Source organism: Rhinolophus sinicus, linkage group LG03, assembly GCF_036562045.2.
Source record: "Rhinolophus sinicus isolate RSC01 linkage group LG03, ASM3656204v1, whole genome shotgun sequence".
NCBI lineage: Eukaryota > Metazoa > Chordata > Mammalia > Chiroptera > Rhinolophidae > Rhinolophus > Rhinolophus sinicus.
The window spans coordinates 43169707-43181193 of NC_133753.1; the positions used below are offsets into that span (position 1 = coordinate 43169707).

The 11487-nt window shown below is 48.5% G+C and overlaps 1 protein-coding gene across 2 annotated transcripts in view; it reads left to right on the forward strand.

Moving 5' to 3' along the window:
* The window catches only part of ITGA11 (integrin subunit alpha 11), a 122720-nt gene extending 115573 nt beyond the window's left edge, over positions 1 to 7147 (forward strand). Inside the window, exons 27-31 of one of the 2 annotated variants that reach the window (XM_074327510.1) lie at positions 1527 to 1637; positions 1748 to 1843; positions 5016 to 5129; positions 5824 to 5911; positions 6648 to 7147. In XM_074327510.1, the coding sequence (XP_074183611.1) occupies positions 1527 to 1637; positions 1748 to 1843; positions 5016 to 5129; positions 5824 to 5895 (393 nt within the window). In that variant the 3' untranslated portion in view covers positions 5896 to 5911; positions 6648 to 7147. Of the gene's footprint in view, positions 1 to 1526; positions 1638 to 1747; positions 1844 to 5015; positions 5130 to 5823 lie in introns of both variants that reach the window. The other variant, XM_019725629.2, reaches the window with a different exon arrangement.
* The last annotated feature ends 4340 nt before the right edge of the window (positions 7148 to 11487 follow it).

Here is an 11487-nt window from a genome sequence, read left to right on the forward strand (position 1 = left end):
CCTAAAAAGGCAGGGAACAGGCCTGCGATACGTGTCAAGAGAGTGACAGCAGGAGCAGACAAACTCAAGTGAAAGAACAGGGAGGGAAAACAAAAACACTAACTTGAAAAAGATATATACACCCCTATATTCATTGCAGCATTATTTACACTAGTCAAGATATGGAAACAACTTAAGTGTCCATCGATGGATAAAGAAATTGTGGTATGCGTAGGCAATAGAATATTATTCAGGCATAAAAAAGAAGGAAATCTTGACATTTGCAACAATATGAATGGACCTTAAGGGCATTATTAAGTGAAATAAGTCAGACAGAAAAAGACAAATAGTGCATGATCTTTTTTATATGTGGAATCTTGAAAAAAAAAAAAAAAAAAGCTTATAGATGCAGAGAACAGACTGGCGATAGTACAGATAAGCAGAGGGAAGGGGAGAGAGCCAGATGGAATACCGCTGGGAGGGCCAGAACACACACAGCTTGTATGGGAGACTTTGACCATATCAGCTGGGGCCTCCCTGCCCAGAAAATGAAAGGCAGCTCAGCTTCCACCCCCACAGCACTCCCCAAGATACCTGCTAGTTTCCAGGTTTATGTTCTCCGGGCTGCCTCTGTCCCCGGATACCAATTCCTATGAGTGCTTTCATTCACTATTCCTTACCCAGACAAAAATCTTAGCTGTTTTAGTTTGATTTCCCCAAACAAGTGCCTTACGCTAAACATGTTTTGAGTGTAGTGCAATTTACTGACGACTTGGGCTTGGGTGGGGTTGAGGTGACGGCAAGAGAATGACACAAATTACTTTAACCTGGTACATTCTAATTATCAGCCTGATGATTTGTCTGGGTTTTCTATTAAGATGATATCATCTGCAAATAATAATAGCTTTAACTTTCCCATTCAATCTTTATAAATTGTCTTTTTGTCTTACTGCTCTGGCAAGGACCTCCAGGGTGATGGTAAAGAGAAATGGTGACAGTCTTGTCTTGGTCCTGATTTTAAAGAAATTATTTTTAATTTTTCATTATTAAATATAATACTTACCATAGGTGTATTTATTTATCTATTTATGTATAAATGCCCTTTATTCAGATTCAGGAAGTTCCCCAGAAGTTATCATAAACAGAAATTGGATTTCCTAAAATGCTTTTTCTGCATCTGTTGCAATAATCACCTAATTTTTTTCCTTTAGTCTGTTTGTATGGTGATGATGACATTTATAGGTTCCCTAACATTGAACTAAACTTCTCTTCCTGGAAAACACCCAATTACGCACAACTTCAAATGCAGCATCGCATATACCATCTTTACCGTGTCCCCCAGGCATCCTGTGGCAGCCCCAGCCCCTGAGTCGCCCACCTCTCTTCTTGTCCCCGTCCTGGGTCCCTTCGCCCCATGGGTCAAGCAGAGCAGCTGAGCCATCTGCTGGCCCAAGCCCCTGCTCACATTCTCAGGTCATAGTTAGGCTTCTGCCTCCCTGCTCCCCAGAGCCTGGCCGCTCACCCCGGAGACCCACCTTCTCTTTCAGAATCACAGCAACTCTGATGTAGTCTCCATCAACTGCAATGTGAGGCTGGCTCCCAACCAGGAAATCAATTTCCATCTGCTGGGAAACCTGTGGTTGCGGTCTCTAAAAGCAGTAAGTGAAGCACCTGGCTAGGTTGGTAGGAAAAAAGGAAGGGAGGTGGGTGCTGGGGAGTCTCCCACCGAGGGAGGGGCCAGCTTCTGACAAGGCCTCTGCTTGTCCAGCTCAAGTACAAGCTGATGAAAATCACGGTGAACGCAGCCTTGCAGCGGCAGTTCCACAGTCCTTTCATCTTCCGAGAGGAGGAGCCCAGCCGCCAGGTGAGGCCCCTGGAAACCCTGCAAACCTGGGCTTGAGCGGGGCCAGCTTGGGAAGGGGTTGCCACTTCCCTTACAGTTTTTCTACACGCTCTGCAGCATGCTCTGCAGCAGTTAATGTAGCATCAGAGGAGATAAAAAAGCAATACAAATAGGCCTTTGGGGGCCAAAATGGAAAGGGGGCCAGAAGCAGGCATTCTCCCTGTGCCTTGGCAGAGCCAGACTGCAGTCCCATTGGGGCAGAGGGAGGAGGGGAACCTGCATATTTTACACTAGAGCAAACTGGAACTGGAGCCCAGGCCTACCTGCCTTGGGATGGCTCATCGAGTGGTTCCAACAGCAATGAGCTGTCTTGGGCAGGTTGGCAGCCTAGAATGACCATCCCACTCCTGTCCTCCCCATCCATTCGCACCTGAAATCTAATGAAATGCACATGACCTGTGCTTTACAAGTCTGGTGTGAACTGAATTGGTGAAGGCCAAGGGATGCAATATGTCTCGGCATTGACACTCTTTTTGAATTGGGTAAAACCAGACTGTTGCAGATCAGATTGGCTTGAATCAGGGTCTAGGAAAGGGGTGGGGCTCTGCAGTGCTCTCCTGGGAAAAAGAGAAGTTAGGTCTTGAAGAAAAGCCCAGTCCTCTGCAGAGATGGGCATCTGGGGCGTGGGACACTGCTGCCCTCCACTGGCCATGTCCTCAAACTGCCAGCCTGGGCTCCAGGTGGGCGCTCCGTACCAGATGCCAATAACCCCCAGCCCCACTCCAGGAGACTCTGGAGAGCAAAACAGGCATGGGCTGGAAGCCAGACCTTAATAAAACACACAAATACCCATCATAAATGGGGGGGGGGGTGTGAGCCAGGTGGAGTGCTAGCAAGTGCAAAAGTCCAGAGGCAGCACTTGGGGGACACACCCAAGGAGCAGTTTTATTTCTTTACTCGTTCATTCAGCATTTGTTGTGTGTCCCGCCCATGACTCAGGCCCTTCAGGGGTTACACAGATGACTTAGGCAGACAAAGAAATAAGGACAACAAAGTGTGGATGCAATCTGGGGGTGAGCACAGGTGCTGGGGGTGGGAGGTGGTCAGACCAGGGAAAGCTTTCTGGAGACAGTCCACTTGAACTGACTCTTGAGAGATATGTTAGAATTTTCCAGGCAACCAAGCGAGAAGAGGAATGTTACAGGCACCCCCACGCACACACAAACTACCTCCCTTCCACACTAGTTCATCTTTTAGGTGACTTCTCCTTCCACTCCCATCCCTCCCCCCCCAAAAAAAAAAAAATCCCTCTTATACTTTCTGGTTGCCTCACTTCTCTTTCTGAAATCCAGGACCCCAAATGTAAGCCCCTGTTGGCTCCACTCTGAGTTAGGTGCCGGGGGTGGGAAGGCAGAGCAAGGTACAGCCTTTGGGGGCAGAAAACGGCCTGCTATTTGTTGAACCCCAACGATGTGCCAGGCACTGTAACAGACACTTCCTGCATTATCTGTGAGGTATGCCCCAACGCCCCCATTTTTCAGATGTGGAAACAGACTGTGTGACATCAGGCAGAAGGAGAGCAGTGACTTGCCTCAGGATGAATAGTGACTCCATGGCCAAGCCAGTACTCTGCCATGCTGGTGCAGGGGTTCAGTCAGTCAGTCTTTCAACATGTTCCCTGAGCTCCTGCACTGCTCCCCCAGACACTGTTCCAGGCACTGAGGATAAAGCAGTGAACCAAACCGAGAAAGCCCCTGCTCTCCTGGAGCTGACGTTCCAGGCAGGAAGAAAGACAGTTAACATAAACATACATATACAAGGTCAAGTGGGGATCAGGTCTGCCCCAAAACACACAGGCACGTAAGGGTGGAGACTCGGGAGGGTGCTATTTTGTACAGGGAGATTGGGGAAATCCTCTCCACTAGAGTGACATCAGACAGAGACTATGAGCCTGCTGCCCGCCCCGGGAACAGCAACGCAAAGGCCCTACAGCAGGTCTGCGCTTGGCATGTCGGAGTCCAGGTGGCTGGAGAGCTGGCGTGGAGAGTGAGGGGGACAGTAGGAGATGAGATCAGCGAGGTAAGCAGGGCCAGAGTGTGTAGGGCCTTGCAGGCCAGTGCAAGGACTTTATTGTTTACTGAGTGATATAGGAAGACATGGCGGCTCTGAGCAGAGCATAGATCTGCTTTCTTCTGGCTGCTATTCCGAGAATAGACTGTAGGGGGCAAGGCAGAAGCTGAGAGGCAGCGCAAGTCTCCACATGGGAGACCAGGGTGCTCAGACCCGGAGGTAGCCCTGGAAGTGGGAGGAGTGGCCACGTTCTGCGTGTTTCAAAGGTAAAACGGCCCTGATGGAGTTTATGTGGCTGTGACAAGTACACGGTCTGTGGCCTGAGCAACAGCAAGGAAGGACGATGCTGCCGTTTGCTTCGACGGGAATGATGTTGAAGGAACAGGTTGGAGGGAGAGGAGTGGGATCAAAAGTTTGTGTAGGGACCTGTCAGAGATGCCAGGCAGGCCAAGTAGACAGCCGGATATGAGGCTGGAGTTCAGCGGAGAGTCCGGGTCGGAAGGCAGAAACGTGAGAGTGGTCAGAGTATATATAGGTGGTTAAAGCCCTGACTCAGTGACCTTGCCCAGGGCTGCATTAGGACTTTCAGGGCCCCAGGCATTTTAGCCTTCAGGGGCCCTTCCTCCATAAAATAGTTTTTTAATTAATATTTTATGTGTTCGTGTAAAGACAAATATAACCCAGGCAAGATTGTATTCATTTTTTTCTTCTAACTTTAAAAGTTAGCTCATGTTCATGGGTCTCTAAAAGTGCCGTAGGCCCTGGGCACGGTGCCCACTTGTGCCCACTGTGTCAGTTGGCCCTGCGCTCACCAGGAACTGACTGTAGATAAAGAAGAGGTCAAAAGGCAAAACCATGGGACACGCCAACATTTAGAAATTTGGGAGATGATGAGGAAGCAGCAAAGAGGCAGAAAATGTGTCAGAGAGGAAGTGGGATCACCTGGGTCACCTACCTGTCCACTGTGTTGGGTGCCACCCATCCCTCCAGCGTTTCCCTGAGGAGGAGGATGCAGCCCTGCCCCAGGTGCCAGCTGTCTCCTGAGCTCTGGCCCTGCCCCAGGTTGCCACCCAGGCCCCAGAATGGTAATGCTGTTGACCTGGCCACCTTCCTCCCCTTGCAGATCACGTTTGAGATCTCCAAGCAAGAAGACTCACAGATCCCCATCTGGATCATAGTGGGCAGCACACTGGGGGGCCTCCTACTGCTGGCCCTGCTGGTCCTCGCACTGTGGAAGGTGAGGGCCCCCACGGGGGGGAGGGGGGAAGCAGCATCCTGCTGGTTAGCCCAGGCCTGAGGCTCCAGCCACTGGGTTCTGGGGCCAGTCCCCATGTTCTCCTCCCCATGGGAGCTGGCAGCCTCCTCCCCAGAACTTGCCAACAGGCACAGCATCCAGCCCTCACCACAGCAGGCTGATTGGCCACCAGAGGGCATCAACCTATGGCTCAGACCCTTTTGCAGGTCTCTTTGAGAACCTGATGAAAACTAGGGTTCACCTCATCACAAAAAAAGCAAGTACACACAGCCACAAAATGTCTCCAACAAAGTCAGGCTGTTAATAAAAACTCTCCAAAGACCTTCGCTGTCTCTGAGCCTCAGGTTAAGACGCTCTGGTCTCAACTGCCTCCTGTTATAGATGAGGTCAGGGAGGCCCAGAGAGGAGTGTTGACTGCGGCAGAGTCACACAGCATGACCTGTGTGCTCTGACCCAGGCTCCATTCACTCAGTTCCAGCACCCCCTCACCAGTTAAGTGGCCCATTGTGAGGCCCACAGGGAATGGTGGGGGAGGGCACTCATTGTGAACTGGGATATTCAGGACACCAGCTGAGGGAAGAAGTCTGAATAGGATTCGTGGAGGGAGAGCAGGGAGGGGAGTTAGGCCTTGTTCATTCTGCCCCTGCCTGAGACTTCTGCCTTTGCCTCCTCACAGCTCGGCTTCTTTAAAAGTGCCAAGCGCAGAAGGGAGCCCGGCCTGGACCCCACCCCCAAAGCGCTGGAGTGAGGCTCCTGAAGTGGCTGTGAGTTGATGGGGGCCAGGTGCAGGTGGTGTGCAGGCCCAGGCCCGGGGCCCCACAGAGCTGAAGCAGAGAGGATGCCAGCTCCCTTTGCACTTGACTTCACCTGAGAAACCGAGCCTGCTCCCTCTGAAGAGAACTCAAGCCAGTTTTAAGAGGGACTGCCCTACTGGGAGACCAAGACACCACCGACACAGAACCTTAGGATTGAAAGGGGCCCCTCCCACGGCACATCCCAAAGCCTCCCCCAGGCTCTGTGGGGGCATTTGCTGCCCCCACCACTAAGGTGCTAGGAAGTCCTAATCATCCCCATCCTCAGAAGAACCCAGGGAGACTGCAAATGCAGACCCACTCCGCACATTCCAGGCCTCCAGTTGCAATAGGACCCAGTGAGCCAGAAGATCTGAATTCTGGCTGTGCTCCCCTCCCCTCATGCTGCCCATGTCTCCCGAGTCACACCCACCCCTTCTCCAGGCAGGAGACAGGTCCCCAGAGCTCCCCCTGAATAACCTGAGCCGAATGGTGACAGCTGCTGGCCAGGGATGAAGACTCTGGGATGTGGAGACTGTGATGGACAGGCAGCTGGGACCCCGGATACCGGGCGCCCCCCACCCCGAGTTGGGGAGTCACCCCCGTGGGTTCACACTGACTGCCACCCACTCACCCACCCTCCACCCTTTCCCCCTCTCCCCGCATCGGCTGCCGCTCCTCCCCACCTCTAAGACGCTTTTGTTCCCAGGTACATCCGGAAGCGGTGGATGACGCAATCCCTAGGGCTCTGCATTTCCCAAGTCTTCCCTTGAAGCCTGCCCGACGCCGCGGGCTTGGCGCCAAGCTGGGCAGTAAGGATAGGAGTGAGGAGCCGTCCCTCCCCGTGTCAGCCCCTCCCTACACACAGACCACCTCCCATCCCTCCCTTCCGTCCACCACGCAGCGGAGAGGGCTGGGCTGGAGCTGCCCACGGGTCCTCTCTGGAATGCACTGAACAAGGCCTGTGCAGGAACCCGAGCCTGTGCAAACTTGGTGGCAAATATCCGCAGGACCACGGGGCAAGTGGTACCACCCATGAGGGCACCCGGAGGACAAGAGGCACACCTGGTGCCCAGTGGAGTAATTTATGCCTTAACCTTGTTTTGAGGTGGAGAGGGGGATATATCAAAAGCATCTGTCCCCCATTACATAGTGCGACCTTTACTGTCGTATTTTTAAGAAATTAAAAAAAAAATAGTTTAAAAATAACCAAGGCACTGACTTCCCTTTCTGTGGGCAGAGGTCCTAGTGAGCCCCTCTTTGAGGGAGAGATGGATGAGGAGGGGCTCCCAGCTTCCTTCCCACTCTCTGTAAGTACTGGGAGTACTTACATTTGCTCCCTGCACACCCGCTGCAAGTGGCTGTCTGGTTGGAACCGACATCTCCAGTGATGGAGCACCCCCTCCCTCCCTCCCTAGACTACCCGGTCCATCTTTGGCTAGTTTGGATGGTTGAAACCCACAAGTCACGGTAGCTTCTACCTCTTAGTTCCAGTTCTTCCTTGTCAGGCCTCCCAGCCTTCTCCAAGCTGGCATTTCAGTACTGACCTTCTTACACGCTGCCTTCCAAGTTTCTTCACCTTTACACAGAGGCCAACACAACTAGTTTGGCCTTTACACAACTAGTAGACCAAGTTGTCCCCGTTCTATTCTTGTGCCATTGTAATCCCAAGAAGCCAAAAGTAGAACCTTAGAAGTTATTTTATCTTGTTCCCCCACTGATGAGGACCCTAGAACCAGAGAAGTTGAGGTAGCCCCACGTCCCACGGCAAAATCAAGACTAATCCCAGGACAGCTCTCTTACACCAGGCTGTCATTGTCGCCCAGCCTCAGATGGGCTTAGTGAAGGAGAAGAAATTGATATAAAATAACTTTTTATAGGAATACTTTTTTCTCAAATGGTGAAATCAAAATCAGAAGGAAACGTTTTACAATCATATTTCATCTGAGTCATTACCCCCATGAATGGAGTAACCTGGATGGAGAATTGATGCACCCACACTCAAAAGTGCATTGTTTGATGTAGCACCAAGACTTCTGTCAAAAACCATCAACTCTGAGACAATAATATTTTTATGGAAACCTGACTTTTAGAGATTGGCATTCACTTTTAAAAATTTCCATGTGTAATCACACTGCAGGCCAAAAAAAAAAAGTCTGCAGGTCAGATGCAGCCCAGCTATCTTTAAGCCCTTACTGTACATTGTTGTTCTCTTCTCTTTACCAAGTCTCTTTCCAAATTATTTGTTCTGGAGTATAAACATCCAAGACTGGCCTTAAGATGCCTGGTAGGGCAAGCAGAGAAGATGCATTTTATAGGAAACAAAGCCTCATGCTAAAGCAGTTTCTCGGGCCTGGCTACATATTAGAATCACCTGGGAGCTTTAAAAGCTACCTATGCAAGGGCCCACCGAAGGGATTCAGGTTTAATTGGTTGGGCGAGGGGCCAAGGCATCATTTCGTTTCAAAGTTCCTCTGGGGCTGAGAGGTGAAGTCAACAGGCAGGTGAATATACAGGCTGGAAAACAAACAAGGGCTTAACATACACCAGTGACCTTCTGTGATGAGTAATGGGAACTGTGTTCTCATCATAACGTTCAAATTAACTCAGCTCCAGACTCGAGTTTGGAAGACTGTCTCATTCCAGCAGTCTCCAGAGTGGGATTTGCTGTGGTCTTTTGCTATTGTCTGGAAGGGGAGATAAACTGCAGTCTCTCAAGCAATTTTGGCATTTAATGGCAAACAACCCAAAATGCAACTTCAAATCAACATTAAAATTCATATTGTGGTTCACAAATGGATGTTATTAGCAATGTTCTATCTGGTAGTTAACAATGGTTATTTATGATGGAGCTAAGTGCTGAACTCAGAGTGTTAACATGAAGTGTAACCAACTTAAAAATGGTTCAGTCTTTTAAAAGCATTACTGGCCCATCCTAGACACTATTTTCAACAAGTTTTGACTTCCAGGTGGCCATGTGACACTTAAGCAAGTCTGCAGCAAAAAAGTACACAGGAGAAAAACATGCCAGGGACAAGGTCTGACTCTTGTAAACCAAATTCCCAACAGCAGATAGCTTTAGAATTTGGTGCAGATTGTGGGGATTTCTTAAGTTCTAGGCTTACTGTCTAGTAGAGGAGAAAGACCTCCAACAAGAAGTTATGAAGTGAAATGTGCAAGATGTTCTGGGTGGTTTCACTGTTGATTCTGACATGGTGAGACCCCATGTGGGATGGGGCAGGCCCTCAGAGAAGATACAGAAGCTGAGAGGAAGACCTTGGCTAGATTCAAGATGCCTCAAGCCCTGTGCTACATCCAGTGTTCTGTAGGCAAATGGACATCAATTAAGGTGTCCATCAATTCCAGCCAGCTGAGAGCTGGAAAGGAGAAACCCAGGCAAGAGTGCTACTTCTCGTTGGTGTTAGATGGTGTGGGTATGCAAGCTCGTAGGGCAAATTATGCCTCTTAACGTAGGTTATGTATCCAGAGCTGAGCTTCTCCAAGTGGGGTCCCAGAGCCACCTCATCAGAGCCCCAAAGTTCCACTAGACGTCCCAGGGTTGACTTCTATGAGGTAATTTCAAGCACATTGAGAACCAGCAATCCAGAGCTATAACATTCTGTTATTCTCTAAACTTCAATGTCAGTTTCTTACACAATGCAGCCTTTCTCAGCTGCCCTTCGGACTATCTTGGTGGCAGCTACAGCAAAATCCCCAGCAAAAAACCCCAAGGGGTGCCCTTCCAGTGCAAACAGTGGAGTTTCTAGGTTTTCTTTTTGCTAAGGAAGGTGGTATTTCTTAACAGGACAGGTATCACATGGAAAGGGCAAAGTGTTGACTTGAACACAACCGGGGGAATAACTCTGCCAGGAGACATGTGGAAGAGCTTCTGGGAGATGGAGTGGAGCTCGTCTTTCCTAGAGGTCTTTAAGAGACAAGTTGCTTCCTCATCAGTACTCAGGAGCTTTTAGTGTCAACACTCTCCCAGAATAAGACACTAGACTTGAGTCAGTCCCTCGGGCTCCAAGCCCCAAGACGCCAAACAGCCGATAATAGAAACAGCTGAATTCTGTATGCTCCTTTTCTGGTATAATGACTCACTGCAACCACACCGCACCCCAAACGAGAAGCCAGGTCTTTCCACCACTAGATGTGCCTTTGGTGACTTATTAATACAGACATGAGTAGTCAATGATCCTGTTTTCATTCAACAACACACTGGCCTTTGTGTTTACCTCCTAATGTCATGCCAGCCCTTTATTTTGAACTACTTCTTACTATTAAAAAAAAAAAATCCCCAAATTATCCTTATATGTGTATTAACATCAACTAGACTCTTCTCAAGGGGCAGTAAAGCTCAACCGACCACATTCAAATCTGCGGAGCGCTTCTGTGTCACTGTCTGTTCCTCTAGCTTTGACATCACACTGAAGCAGGACAGCACGTTCCAAAACTGAAACTGAAACAGCACAGGGGAGCTTTGCCGGTTTAGTGTGAAGAGATTGAGAAGCTGGCACCTGGGCTCCAGAACTTTTCAATAAGATACAGGCTAAAATGTACCTAGCAAACTCATGAGGCTTACAGTAGGGTATGAGCAGCAAAATATTTGTTTTGAAGGACGGGGTACCATACCTTAATGGACTCATCCTTTTTTATTAGCCTTGCGTCTTCTTTGTTCTCCCTGGTACTACATTAAAAAACAAAAAACCAAAAAAAAAAACGATGAGCAGTAACTCAAATGATGTTTTTCTGAAATGTTTCAGAAGGTAGCCCAAGTGAGAATCAAAAAGCAACATCATAAAATTTTATTTGGGAAATTCAAATTTGAGGAAAGATAGAAAATCAGATTTCAAATAGTGACATTTAGCTGGACAACACACTTATCAAGGACAGGGACCACCTTTCTTCTTTCTGTATGCACATCCCTGGAATAGTGCCTGACACAGTCATTAATAAGTGCTAATTCCCTCTGTCTGTTCCCACTGGTTGAGGCAGGAGCAAACCTCAGTCCTGCTCTTGGGATGGACTAAGCACACCAAATTTACAAAGCACAGGCAAATTAGAAAATACAATTTTGTCTAAGCTTGCCAACGAGCTTTGTGACCCACCTGAGCAGGAAGAGGAGGACAAGTAGAAGGGAGGGCACAGGTGGGAGGGGGAAGCCAGAGAAGGACTAGAAGAAAACGTGGGTAAAAAAGATTCATGATCTTGGAATGGAGACAACCTTACAATAAGCAAGACACAAAACTCAGAATCCATTTAAGAAAGATAAATTTGGCTACATAAAAATGCAAACTTCTGTTATAAATACTATGTTTAAAGTAAAAAAACAAACTACAAACTGTGACATATGACAGAGAAAATTTCCTTAAACTTCCAAAGAATTTCTAACAAGAAGAAAAAGACCACAATCCGAAAGCAAACAAAAGAATTAGAAAGTCAGTAAATATATGAAAGTGTAAATCTCACTCATAATAAATGGACACAAATCAAAACTATGAAACACTATTTTTCACCAATCACCTTGAAAAAACTAAATGCTTAGGTAA